The sequence below is a fragment of the Schistocerca serialis genome, unplaced genomic scaffold, assembly GCF_023864345.2.
Source record: "Schistocerca serialis cubense isolate TAMUIC-IGC-003099 unplaced genomic scaffold, iqSchSeri2.2 HiC_scaffold_1451, whole genome shotgun sequence".
Classification (NCBI taxonomy): Eukaryota; Metazoa; Arthropoda; class Insecta; order Orthoptera; family Acrididae; genus Schistocerca; species Schistocerca serialis.
Window position 1 is genome coordinate 824,747 of NW_026047682.1, and position 14,644 is coordinate 839,390.

Genomic DNA, 14,644 nt, shown 5'->3' on the forward strand with positions numbered 1-14,644 from the left:
CACTTCGTTGAAATATCTGGACGTAATGTTGCGAAGCGAGATGAAATTGAATAAACGTGTGAGGATTCTGGTAGGAAAGGCGAACGGTCGACTTGGGTTTATTGGGAGAGTTTTGCGAAAGTGTGGTTCGTATGTAAGGGAAACCCCGCGTAGGACGCCAGAGCGACTTCTTGTTCAGCATTGCTCGAGTGTTTGGGATCTGCTCCAGGTCGGATAGAAAGAAGACATCGAAACAATTCACGGGGAGCAGGTAGATTTCTTACCGGAGTTTCGATCAGCATGCAAGTGTTACGTATATGCTTCTGGAGCTCAGCGGGGAAGAAGACACTCATTTCGAAGAAAACAACAGAGAAAATGTAGAGAACCTGGCTGCAGAACGATCCTAATAATGCCAGCATACATTTCTGGTAGGGACCACGAAGACAAGATACGAGGAATTACGGCTCCTAAGGAGGCATATAGACAGGCGTCTGTCCCTCGCTCTGTCAGCGAGCGGAACAGGAAAGGAAACGACTAGTTGTGGAACAGGGTACCCTCCGCCACGCACCGCACCGTGGCTTGCAGATTATGTAGGTAGATGTAGACACAAAGGACGATAGTTGAGAGGAATTATTGGTTTCATGTCCGAAAATTTAGTGAAATCATTTTTGGCTTGGTTTCATTTGGAATCGTGAGGTTTTATCTATTCTATTTCATTTGTTTGGTCTTATGACTGCATGCATGAGGGTTGTGGTGTAATAGGTGGCCCCAGTTGGGTGTAGATAAGGACATTGACAGGAGTTTATGACGGCGGTGACGAATGTGGATGTGGTTGGAACTTCTGGCTCCGGCAGTGGTGCGGGCGTTGGGGCGGGCCGCGGTTTGGGGCTGGCGACTGTGTTGGCGACAGAGCCAGCGGCAGAGGCTGCTGGAGAGGGAGTCGACGGTGGCGCAGGTGGCGGCGACGGTGGTGGAGCATTTGACGGAGGCAGTGGCGAAGGGGCTGCCAGACTACGGCTCTCTGTGAGAGGTGAAGCAGTGAAGACGACGACGAAGGGTGGGAGATTGTCGGTGAAGAACCACTGGGAGAGTCCAGCTGAGAGCTGAGGTGCTGGCGAAGTGTAGTGGGGCGTGTCTGTAAAACGGAGGATATACTTCGTACTGGAAATTTTGGGAGGACATTTTGAGGTTAACATGAGTAAAGCGAGTCAGAGAATATACTCCAGCCGAGAATGTGCTCATCGCGAGTAAAAGGGTGAGGGATGTTGCTTTCGTGTTAACAAAACTAGAGGAGCTTCTCACAACCGGAAAATATTGAAGCGAGAACTGTAGCAGTCTTCGGGCTGAGTAAGTTCTGTTAAGTTTTACCTACATTTTGGCAATGATGGCAGAATTCATATTGCTTGGGAGGCAAAAAAAGAAATATATAGCCCAACGAAGTGCTGAATTGAGGAGCTGTAGAAGTTTATATCGCTTTGACAATAAGAACATCATCTACGGACGACCTCTCAAAAGAAGTGAAAATTGAAACATTTTTATTGCTATTTAGTAGACCCAAGTTTTCAGACTGACGTAAGAGAACATTTAGCTGTAGGCCTACACCAAACAACCGTGTCGCTGACTTTTCCAGACGTTCACCATCATGTATTCTCACAGCATAAGTCTTATATAGTGTGATGTTAGAAATAAGTAGGGTTACCAGAAAAATTAATAACTGGTTTATCGCAAACCTAGCTACCTGTTACTCGTAAGGAACGCATGGTGGGGCGCTTACGTGCTTTCCAAGCGAGCAGACAGTTGTGGGCCGTATTTAACCAAAATTATCTCGTGTTAGTGAACTCTGACAGAGTTCCAGCTTGGAGTAGATAAAAAGTCATGTAATCTTAAGATTTCGTTCGCATAATGTTCGCCTAACTTCTATAACTGAAAAGTTTTCCGCATGTTGTAAATTCGGTAACCTCAAGAAAATGCATTTTCATAAGCTGTACGTAATTGTCTTCATAATTTGTTGCCGCACATAAAATAAACAAAATGAAACGTAGTGCAACTCTGCCTGAACACACTGGTGCCGGTTCCAGACATGTCGCCCGTTTGAGCGAGCTGAATGACACGTGACACTGCACGTGCTTTCTGTGCCGGACACGGCAGACCACACACACCGAGAACTCAGCAGGGAGCAGAGGTAGTGAGAAAAAGGAAGACTCTCGTCAGAGATTATGGCTTCGAATGTTTTGCTCGTAAGAACTTTCCCTGAGAATGTTCTTTTGCTCGGAGAATCTTCTCCAGAGAACGTCGTCTTGTTTATTCATACGACCCAGCGTGTTTACCTTCTGTTGGATGTCAGTACAAAGGCGATAACCAAAGACGCATGAGGGGCCACAGCGGCAGTGGTGCAGCTTAGGTAGCGCCCTCCTAGTCCAGGCAGCGCACCATTTCGTGTCTCTTCTGTAGTTCACGTATCGCCATTTACAGTCGGTCATTTCTAAATTCCGTCAATCCACTTCGTTACTGGACTCGCATGGTACGTCCAGTAATGGCTCCAGCACTACAGGCCAAAGCCGCCTATAGCACACAGACCCTGCCTCAGTACCCTAATTGACGACGATTGCCTTCCGTGGCAGCGGTCTGCCCCGCTTGTCGACACTCCAGCTCCATGTGGCGAGCATTTATTTCGTCCTCTGTTGATTTGCCAATTTGCGTTGCAACGCACTTGCTCCTAAACTGAATATGGCAGTCAGTGTTGTATCATTATAGCTGTGTAGTACATTCGCAACTGTCCAGAAGTTTCGAGATTTTCTTTAGAGCTTGTTTCACTGGATATTGTTTGTTCACTACCTTGCTGCATTTAAATCCGTTCTTTCGTTGCCTTATGGAATGAACGGCTCCATTACGTTAAAACAGCCCTTTCCCGAAATTCTTCCACAACCAAATCTCCGTATAATGTTTATTCAGATCATTGTCAGTACGCACGTACATCCTGCATCTGGGGCGTAGAAATGATGATTTTCATCACGCCACGGGTTCTGAGTCCCAGCTTGTCAGTGTTGCAGGTGTGGTACTGTAACTCCAAGCAGAACAGCGTGCTGGTGTACGTGGCGTGGAAATGATTTGTGAGCCTTAGCACCATGGCACCACATGTCTTACGGGAGGGACAGCTTTCCGGTCAAACTGAGGACCCAGACATCACACGGAACTCATTATGATGCAGCTTCATGCTTTAATTGGCAATGACGTTGTCAATTAAAAGTGATAACCAAGGACCATACTACAAGGAGTACACGGAGTACGGATTGTTCTGCATTGTATGGAAACTTTCCATCGTTGATGGGCTATAGGGAATGTAGTCGTAGATTAATCAGGAAAAAATTGTCTCATACCCGATTCTGAGGGCTCCATTCTCATCATAATATGTACCTGACACATATGCATCGAATCGATGTACCGAACACTGACCTTAGGACAGAGTTTTACGGCCAACAATTTCTGTATGATAATTTTCACTGCCAAACTAGACACCCGCACCAACCAATCACGAAGCGAGACGGAGCGAATGCTTGAGAGCCAAGTAAACAAACATTTTTATGCAATAGTGAAGCGTCATTTTGTCAAGTTTTACGTCAGCAGACATGTACTTCTGCACGTCAAGCATAGCAGTGTGAGATGGTGGGATGCACACTGCCGGATGTAAGCGGAAACATTGTAAAAATGCCACAGCTGATAAGGGTATAATGAGTAAAACGAAAGACCTATTGTGAAATGAAAACACATGTTTGGTATTTGCAAAGACGGATTTGAAATAGTGTAAGTCATCGTATCGCGCTGTCCTTAGCCGTTGGATTAGTTGAAAGGGACTGAGTAAGTGGACCTGCTTGACGGTACACTCACGTTTGTCCATAGAGCTCTTCTTCCTGTGGGAGTTCTGCTTTCAGCTGTCATACAGTCTTTACGGAAAATTATCGCAGATGCCACATCACCTAAAGCAGATAGGAAACTCCCTGGCAGGTCAGAGCCGTGTGTCGGATTCCCGACGTTTCAAGTGACTGCACTCTCCACTGCAGAGTGAGGATTCGCCCAGGAAGCAACTCCCGAGGCCTCTGGTCACTGCAGTGCCCATCCTTCCGGGAGCGCTGGTCCCGCCAGCCGTGCAGGGGAGCTTCTGTGACGGCTGGAAGGCAGCGGCTGAGCTACTGGCGGAAGTAAGGCTGTGACGGCGGCTCTCGGTTCCTGCCTGCCCAGCTCTAAGTCTATTTTTTTAAGGACGTCATATTCGCCATTGACTTTAGAAATTGTTTTACAATTGCAGTTTCGACCTTATGAGCCATTTTCAAGTGGTAATGTGGAAGATTTTGCTTCAGCTAATGACAGACATGTCTACATGTCAGCGTCTAAAATCATCTATAACAAATTCGAACAAGTCATTCATATCCTTAACATAAATATCACATGTTCACTCTCTTGCAATGCATACGAAATTCTTCTTTAAAGAAAAGAGGTATTCTGCAGGAAGCGCTGGAGTTCTGCTGTTTGATGTGCCTGAAACCTGTTAAAACGATATAGCAGCACAGAACGGAGTGGATGATCTGCAAGAAATAGTTACAATTGGTATCTCACTCAAGTGCTCTGAAATCTAAAGATGAAATCTCGATGCGCTAAAATGCTAAGAAGATTTGCGATTGTTTGCTTTGTTACTATGCATCCTTTAAAGAATGAAAAAGTTCCAGGTTTGTGTCCCAGTCTGGCACACAGTACTCATCTGCCAGGAAGTTTCTAATCCACTGGTGAGTGGAAATCCGTTCTGGATACTTTTAGCCGCGCGGGATTAGCTGAGCGGTCTCAGGCGCTGCAGTCATGGTGTGCGCGGCTGGTCCCGGCGGAGGTGCGAGCCTTCCCTCGGGCATGTGTGTGTGTGTGTGTGTGTGTGTGTGTGTGTGTGTGTGTGTGTGTGTCCTTAGGATAATGTAGGTTAAGTAGTGTGTGAGCTTAGGGACTGATGACCTTAGCAGTTAAGTCCCGTAAGATTTCACACACATTTTTGGATACTTGTACGTTCTTGCATAAACTATACATGCTAGGTTTTCAACTTTTAACCTGGCAGCTTGTGTGCTACAGGCGGCCGCTGTTGAGTGAACGCCTGCTGCGCTATCAGCCGTGGAACCCCTCCTTTGACGACGACTTCAGTGCGCTGTGCAAGGAGCGGCAGCCAGAGGCGTCGCAAATGTTCAGCCTCGCTCACGAACTGTACGCCTTCCATCGTTTCTACTGGTACCATACAGCTGAGAGCGTCGGTTCATCCTACGGAGATGATGTCAAGATTGTAGGTAAGTTTAATACTGGGACCCGGCCACTTCACGGTTATGCGCTGAACACTGTTCAGTTGTTCGAGGAATGAGATTTTCTGATTTGTAGTTTTAGATATTGCGTGATTTTCCACGCCACGCAAGATAATCTCTGGTGCTCTTTCCAAAGTCAGTTTTTAGATTCCTCGGCAACTCTCCGTCTGGATCTATGACAAGCTAACTACTTCATTTCGATATATTATTGACTTCTTCATTATGCAGGGACTAAAAAAAGACTACGTACACAAAATTTTGGATTGTTTAGAGGAGATTAAAAAGAACAAATTTTATGTGAGACAGATGTCGCAGGTGTACCCTCCACCTGCTCGTGGCCGGTGAAGGTTTCGACGCCAGCGATGTACAGAGGCTGTGTGATGTTTTAGAGACGTTACTCAAGTGCCAGCTGGCTGCTAATGGTTGTGTAACACACTCGAAACAAGTGGGTGTCTCACAAATAATGTTTGCAGCCTCAGCCTAACAGGCAACCACCTCACCTGGGGTGTCTGCCAGTGTCTGGTACACTCAACAACTCCCTCCCGTAGGAGGCACGCAACACCTCTAAAACAGGGCCCATCCCACAGCACTTTGAACTCTGCCTCTGAACGCCAGTGCAGATAAGACCTTCATACGTGTGCGACACGTGCCTCATATAAAAATGTGTTCCTTCTTATCTTCTATAAACGCTCTAAAATTCTGTACATGTAGTTTTTTTCAGACCTGGTCTAAGGCTTTTTAAAAATGGCGAATGGTTTCTGCAACTTAACGGCTACAGACAAGCTAATGTTTTGTCAGTACTGTAACTTGTGTAGTGTTCTACATTTCTCATCTATGATCCTGGCATGATACTGTTCGTATTTACTAATTTTCTTTGACGAATAATATTTCCATTTGTAACTGAACACTTAATTGTATGAAATACACTGTTAATATTATCCTTAGAAGTGTTAATACTATGAACTGTAGTAGGACTGAGGAAACACTGCATTTTCAGGTATCGCACCTGTCTGCTAAACAACTCTATTTGTTCAAATCACTATATTCTTTAAATTTATTATTTTATTCTCGTTGCTGGATCATCTATCGATCATCTATCTATCGTGCACCAGACATGAAACGAGTTGTAATCGTTTAATTCTCTCTTTGTACCTCCCTGATAGCTACTTGTTGGGTAGGGAGTAACTCCATTTAAATGAGAGGAAAGTAGGACAGTGGGCTTGTGCTCTCTCAGCGGAAAAATTATTTATGCCTGCCGTTATCAATCTTGACCGCTTCAGGCAATCGAACTTGCAGGGTTTTCATTGGTAGTAAGCCGACTAATTAAGAAACTAAGGTGGTCGCAAAGGGTTACAACAGATAAGGAAGTAAGTTATCATAAGAATATCCGTATACTAGAACCAGGAACTGTAATACTGAGAAGAAAGGCCTTTCCAAAATTTCGGCTGTCGCCGATAATTTACTGCAGACACTCATACAAATAATACTGGCACATAAAAGGAAATACGCATTGTTAGCAAGTTACTAAACAAGCAGACTCTTACCCATCTGTTGCCAGACTGAGCTGCACTCTGCAGCATGTCTATAATTATGATTGTAACTGTTATGGACACCGAGAACAAACGTGTGAGCTTTAGTTGATGTTTCAATTCCTCAAGAGTGGCGACAAGATATTAAAGAATGGGCAGCGACAAGACCTTACGGAGTTGTGGACCACTAGCCGTTTGTCTGGAAGCTAAATTTAAGCCCGACCTTAAAGATATCTTCAGGCGCTGGGCGGTGTGGCCGTACGGTTCTAGGCGCTTCAGTCTGGAACTGCGTGACCTCTACGGTCGCAGGTTCGAATCCTGCCTGGGGCATGGATGTGTGTGATGTCCTTAGGTTAGTTAGGTTTAATTAGTTCTAACTTCTAGGGGACTGATGACCCCATCGTGCTCAGAGCCATTTTATCTTCAGGGGAAAGTTGTCGTGATAATCCAGAGAGATCGGAGAGGTTGTGGCAGTACGGTCGAGATAAGGGGGGGGGGGGGGGAGGGGGAGAGAAAGAAGAAACCGGTGCGAACCTCTTCTGAGCACGTGGCGATGTTCTAAATGGTTTGCACCATCCAGCAGGCTGCTGCAACGCCCCTGTCTGAAAGAGTTGCCCTCGCCACTATTAAAACCGTGGCGCTTCTCTGCCGGCTTCTTTATGCATCACTGTCCAGCAGAACTAGATGCTTGCCCACAACAGACCAACGTATCAAGAACTGAGCCCTGATCTGTTGTCGCTGCCATTGTGTAACATCACCTAAATCGCAAATCCAAGCCTACAGATGTCACAAATACTTCCTGTGTGACGACTATCTGACCCAGTATCGCAGAACCACCTGGCCTATCCCAGTTACAAACACGACCACCCATCAGTAGGACGAAAAACCAGTCCAAGTTGCAAATTTTTATTTTTTATTCATTCGATGACTTGATTCGGACCGAGACCCATTTTCAAATCACCATAACATAGTCGAAAATGGCATTTCCGAAGATGTCAATAACGTGCAATGAATATTTACAGCGCATACAGATAACTCGTCGAAAGAACAAAACCTTGGAACGGTTTTTCGTTCACTGATTACCAGAAGCTGCTGACCCAAACTACTGCAGCATATTGGAAGTTTGGAAAACCACCCATGTTAACTGTGCCCAAATATACAATCCTTGCACAACTGCATCATCTATACAGCCTCAACTCGAATGATCTAATAAATATAAAGTAAACGCATTATTCACGACACTAAACTTACATTCCGCATCCCAACAACTACGTGCATTGCATCCTCACCATCAAATATATTGAGTTCAGATCCACAGTGTTCTACACCATCAGTCGAGCTCACCGTCATCATCTCAACAGTTTTTTGTGTCGCATCCCTAACATGAAAGACATCCAGTTTTTCAACAACATTCACTCGCCTTCTACTCTCGTCCAACAGATGACGACAACACCAACAGTCACCTTCCACTTTTAACATCCAAGTCACCTATTCCAAAAAGCAATCCAACTTTACCTTCAGCCACACCAAAACATCGGCTTAAAACCTATACCTAACCTTGTTTCACCACATAAAACATCAAGACAATGCAGCAGCATAGCATTCCACCCATATGTCTGTTCCCTCACCTCCAACGAGATCTTCATCACTCACATGTTATCTCAATGCTACAACTATGCTTTAATGAAAATTGTTACAGTCTCGTAACACAGTCCCAGTCACTCTACACTCTACAAAGCACAGATAATTGCTACAACATAGAATCAGATGGTATTGCCAATGGGTGCTTTTGAGATATTCTGGTACCAGCACCTCATTCTGCAGATCAGAAACCCTGGGATTGGTGATACACATGAACAAAAACACTGCCACATTTTCCATAAACTGAACAATCTATTGAAAAAGGATTCATTCTCCTCTCCTCCATAACAACCACACGTTACCAAACAACCTCAACAAGCCAGACTCAGTGCTTCATATCTTAAAGATATGCTCACTGTATCTAATGACTGCTCGACAATTCGGCACATACAATGTCACACAAATACGACCACCATATCTCTTGGTCCCAGTTTAAAATACCTGTCTATAACGCCACAATATGAATTAAATATAGCATTTACAACACAAGACTATAAAGCCACACATTTTGTGAGCGTGTGGGTTGGTGCTATTCTGTCATTCTGCGCAACAGATTAATCTGAGATGTACCCTTTACCCTTTGGCCCCTGCAAGATGAAATTTCCACCCCCACACTACTACAGAAGTCAGACGGACAGTCTTAACGTTCTAAAGAGAAATGCCTGAAAAACTTTCAGCAATAAGTACCTTCTGGAGTCGTCCACTGTAAGGAAATGACACAAAAATTCACAAAATTTCTTACGTAACTAGTGGGATACTTGGGTACTGGAGTAGTGCTAGTTAGTGTAAGAAAAACATGAAAGTAACGAAAATTATTATTTATTTTGCAAAAATTCTGAGAAATCACAATAGCACTTTTAGTTATGAATTGAACACGTTATTTGCGGGTTCTTTTCAGAATGTGAAGTTACCTCTTAAGGAAGTTTAAGATTGTTATTGACTTGGCAGAATGGCTGAGAGCCGCACCTACTCGACTTGAATATTTATCGGTTAGAATGTTGCTAGGTACAGTCGAGGCTGTCACGTGTGATATGCAGTGAAGGGCAATGTTGTGGAGGAAATGTTGGGGTCGTAAGAGCTGTAGCTGTGATGACTGCTGTCTGCGCCGCTCGCTGCCGACAAATAAGATAACTCTCGTTCTATCTGGATTGACCTTCGCCAATCAAACTCTCCCTACGCCTTGATGAAGTCATGGACTCCTATTCGCCCCTAGTCTATTGGCGTGGTACACCGGTCAGATAACCAGTCCACCGCGATGCCACTCAGAAATTCGCTCGCAGGCGTTTAACTATTACTCAGTCCGTTCACACCGCACAATAAGTGTGGCGGCCAACACAGTGAACAACGCTTAATCGCAAGGACTCAATATACAGTTGCACTTCAATTCGCTCTCGACAGAGGTGCTCTCCCAGTGAAGTACTGAGGAGAGACTTGTTCCTCACTCTTTGAGTACGTGTGCGAGCGCGCACGCTCTCGTTACGTGTTCTCGCTCCAAGAGCGACAACGGAACAGCCCCTCTGCGCGCCAGACGTGAATGGGTATATCTTTCGATCTCTTCCATTACTCTTTCAGCTCAAGGCGTCAGAAATATCGTCTGCCAGTCAGCATTGCTCTTCTAAAACAGGAGAATGACGTTTTGTTTAAGGTGACCAATCCGGAAATCTGTAGTATGGGTGTTTGGCGTTTGCTGTCTCCCTGTGAAAATCTCTGAAACTGCGTTGTATGTGTAAAGAATGCGTAGGCTAACCGCTCCCACACAATGTAGCGGAATTTGCTTTTAAGCCGAACATGGGGTCGCCCTTTCACTCGGGCTAACGCTGTCTGCTCTACAGGCGGTCACTGGCCGACGTAGATAGCTTGTGACCGGCCTCCTGGGGTGCAGTTGCCTCTCTCCAGCTAAAAGCTCCTGTGACCGTCGTGTCTGGAATGTATGTGTGTACGCCAGCCTCGAGTATTTCAACCACGGTGCGCACTTGCGATTTATTAGTTATCTGCGTATCGTTTACATGAATTCATACAATACTGACTTTATCTTATCGAGTTTGGGCTCGAATGAAGCGTCTTGATGTGCAGAATATGATTGTGAGGGCGGAATATGTAAGCAATGAAGGAGACCACGACGTCTTACAATTCCAGGAAATTCTTATTAGAGGCTGCTCATGACTCCATTACTTTCGACCTTCTTAAAAAAAAAAAAAAAAACCTATTATTTCCAACTAGCTCTAGTCAAGTTGTGTGATATCATACTGTACGCAAGTTTATATCCCACGGCTCACCTATGATTTAAGGGTAGTGTCTTTGTATACTAATCAAAACGTCATGGAACCCAGGCTCGAACCTCGCTACTGCTTAAATTTAGAATAAAAATCATCAGTAATGATGGATGGGCGGATAGAGCTTCAAGGCACTTTTTTCCACTGCTCCTAAAACCCTGAAGAGTCAGCAGTGCTCAAAGGCATGAGAATGCAGAAGGTAATGGGAACCACTGGTGTCTGTCCACAGGACATGTGGCCTATAATTGAAAAGTGGTATGATGACTCCTCCACTGGCGAAATATTCCGCAATAGTCGCACATTCGGATCTGTGGGAGGGAACTGGCAAGTGCCAGGTGTCCCAATGAATTATGTTTACTGTATAGCTCCTTGTCTGGCACACCATGCTTCTTTTGTCACTGTAAATCTTACTCAACAGCATATCTCCTTCTGCCTCGGTAACTTCACCTCTTAGTGTAGCCTCTGCTACATCAAAATCACTTATGTTAAAAGCCCAAGGAATCATTACAAGAAATACCACCAATCATTTCTCTCTCCCTAACTTCCACCATGGCACACATAAACATGACTGTGTGGTGGTACTCTCTTCAAAGGTAAGCTGGTTCGAATCCAGGTGATGGAAGAAATTTGCATTGCTGGTATTTCCCCAGTAATGGGAGGGGGAATTGAAGCATAAAGTTTCTCATCACCAGACCTCGTGTCAGTGTTCTACATTACATTACCTCTCCTCAGTGTATCATGATACACTGATGCCTGTGACACTGTTGAAGGTGACACATGTGGTGTCGACGATACTCGCCTGCAGCAAATCGACAATCGACCACCGCAGAGATGCTGTACACGTAAGCAGCATCGCCACCGCCTATGAGAAAGAAGTAGTAAGCCACGCCTCCTGTAGCTTCGAGGCGTCACACACAAGTATTTCCAGCTCTGCCAGTGCCTGGTACGAGTTCTGCCAGAGTCCAGCCTCTGTTCTGTCTACGAGGGTATCAACAGTTCCATGACGACTGCAGAGAAGCGACGAATTTCTGCCTTCAGAGTGCAGTGTCGGCGTAACGTCACTCAGTCAAGCCTAGGCCAAGCATGCACGTACAGAGAGTCGAGGGCCAACAACAGACACATATTTGGCACAGTTGTAGTAAACGTTCAGTGCTCATCATCTGCAGACTTGCACTGTAATGCCGCTCAGTGTTTTCAGCAGCTCCTGTGTATTTGGACCCCAATTAATACCACACGTGCTCACGCAGCCACAGCCACGAGGAGCTAAAGATAAGTGTATTGCTTTCCAAACAATAAGGCGTTCTGATCATTGACTCATTTATCGTAAATTTATTAAAACCATGACACAACAACATGTGTGTCAGATGTGGATGTTAAGCTCTTAACGCATCCATTACAGTCATGTACACTCAACAGATAACTTCGAGTCACAGTTCTCTCACAATGCAAGGACGTGGAGGAAGATAAGCGCTTGCAGTAAGGCGGTGGACCTGCTGCTCCATTTCTCTCTGCTGACATGGGCAGAGGACTCTCACTTTCTCATATCTCGGAATAATCACGGAACACCAGTCTACAACAAACTCAAATTAAGAAAACAGCAAACTCGACAATGTGGGAATTCCATCATCCAGCCATCCTCTGTACTTGGAAAAAAACCACTGAACGAGGCGATGCTGTGATAAGCTGGTGGCTACAAACTTGATTTTCGACCAAATTTAGTTTCTCTGCGATGTCCCTACTCAGCGTAGGGTGAATGACACGACGGTTCCTATGGATGGACGCAGCTGTCCTGCTTCCCCGTTCTTCCCAATTCTGGGTTATGCTCTAATAGCTGTTTCACCAACAGGACGTTAACCCCCGATCTTGTTTCTTCCTTCGTCTTTCCAAAAGCCTTAGTGGCCCCAGTGTTACTTTCGCCAATATAGCTTGGATCTCAGCACTCTCAAAAATTTACCATTCCTTACAGTCTTAGAACACCTTGCATTCTGTATCATATTTGCAGTCGCAGACGCAACCTCTGCCAGCTGATTACATTGCCCTCTCTTCTGAGGTTCCTCAGACTTTGTCACAAATTGCAAACGTTCCATCAACGTGGGAAACAAAAACAATTTTTCTCGCCTATCCTCTGGATACCTAGGCTTCTGGTGCGCCCTCCACTTGCCACCCTTCTGTATCCTATTCGAGCGGAACTTCAGCTGGCTGGTTCTTCCTATTACAGAATAGTATGTAGACACTTACTCCTCCAACCAGCTATAATCCTAGCGTCTACGCCTCTTCAATATGTAGATGATCCCGCTTCCAGCCTCCTGACCACTGTCATCCCTCCCTCACACCTCTCTCTACCCACATCAACTTGTCAATCATACTTCCCAGCCCACTCCAACACCTTGAATACATACACCCTTTCTGGCCGGCACCTGCATCATACTGTATTACCCTCGTAGTAGTTATTGGGAACTGACTGCCAGTGACTTGCCAGAAGCAAGAGCCTTATCTTCCCCATAGCACCATCATCAACTTCAATGTACATGTGTTTATGTAGAGACGCTATGGCTTTTATTTTTTTGAAACCTATCATTTTATTCATTCTCCCCAAAAAGCAGCAAAGTGTCCGAACCTTGCGCACCACACGATAATGTGGTGGGAGTGGAATGAATAACAAAGAAAATGGAGTGTTTACGACAAAGTCGTGCATTCGGCCTTCCACAGGATGTGCCTGTGTATAAGAATCTTTCAGAACTTATTCGTCTTACTGGGTATACATTTGCGCTCAACACGCCAATGAGGTATACATTGGATGACGTGTAGCATATATAACTCTCCTTTGATTTGTACTCTGAACAGGAATAGTGCTCGAGGACAACGACCATCAGGACTTCTCAGAATGCAGTAGGTAAAGCCGTCATCAAGCTGAAGCCTGGTTTGGTCACCACAGTGCTTCGCGAGCCATTGTCCTACTGCAGGTTGTGGTCACTCGCCGTCTTCCTACTTCTGAGCTAACTTACCCAGTTAATAATTGTGGGACACAGTTAATTATTGGGTCTCCGAACAATTCTACAGTTCCAACATTTTCGATTTCCATAAATCAATGTCAGAGGTGAAAGAAGAGATAAGTGACAGAAGGAATCTCGGGAGCAATGCCTGAATCCCAAATCTCTGGAGTTGTAATCCCACATTCATCCACTCAGCAGCTGAGGCATATATGTCCCAATTGCATTTATTGCTGCATCATTATCATTACACAAGGTACAAGTGAGACGAAGTAATTACATTTTTCTGCGTGTTTTGAATGTATGCAAACAGAGTATTAACAGTAAATCGTTCATTGTGGTAAAGCTACTTCCAAAATTGTCATTTACTGTATTTTGTTGTGCTTTTTCTCGACAATCTCGTGCTAACGAAACAAACTGGTGACAAATATGCTCCATCACTTTTTTTACGCTGCGTGATGGTGTCACTGAGTTCATGGTGGAAAGTGAAATATCACAAAGACGAGAATTCAGCCTGCATCCTATTTCTTTGTACAGGACGCCTATGGAGTTATGTCAAAAGAGTATATTCTATATGGAGGTAGTTAGATATAAAAAAAAAATACGTATCCAGCGGATCAGTGTATGGACGATCACACCTTCCTCAGATATCTATGTGTCTCGCTGTCCCCCTTGCTTTATTGCGGATCGTTCTAGTAATTCTGCTTAGAAAGACTTCTTCAACACTTGTGTCAATTTTCCATTAATCTTTCAACGTTGAGCCACATGAGGCTTTATTATTCTTCATATTCAGTTATTTGCGTGGTAAGATCAAAAGTTTGTCATGACGATTTCAAAAGGTTGTTGAGGTGGTAATGTTGGGATTTCGTGGTAACCACTTTAATGTGGCTTTAAATGCTGCA

General features: G+C 44.8%; 1 protein-coding gene across 1 annotated transcript in view; it reads left to right on the forward strand.

The window, feature by feature from the left end:
• The window catches only part of LOC126443322 (uncharacterized), a 65,672-nt gene that overhangs the window by 47,362 nt on the left and 3,666 nt on the right, over positions 1-14,644 (forward strand). The window contains exon 6 of the mRNA XM_050090915.1: positions 5,089-5,297. Coding sequence (XP_049946872.1) covers positions 5,089-5,297 — 209 coding nt within the window. The remainder of the gene's footprint in view (positions 1-5,088; positions 5,298-14,644) is intronic.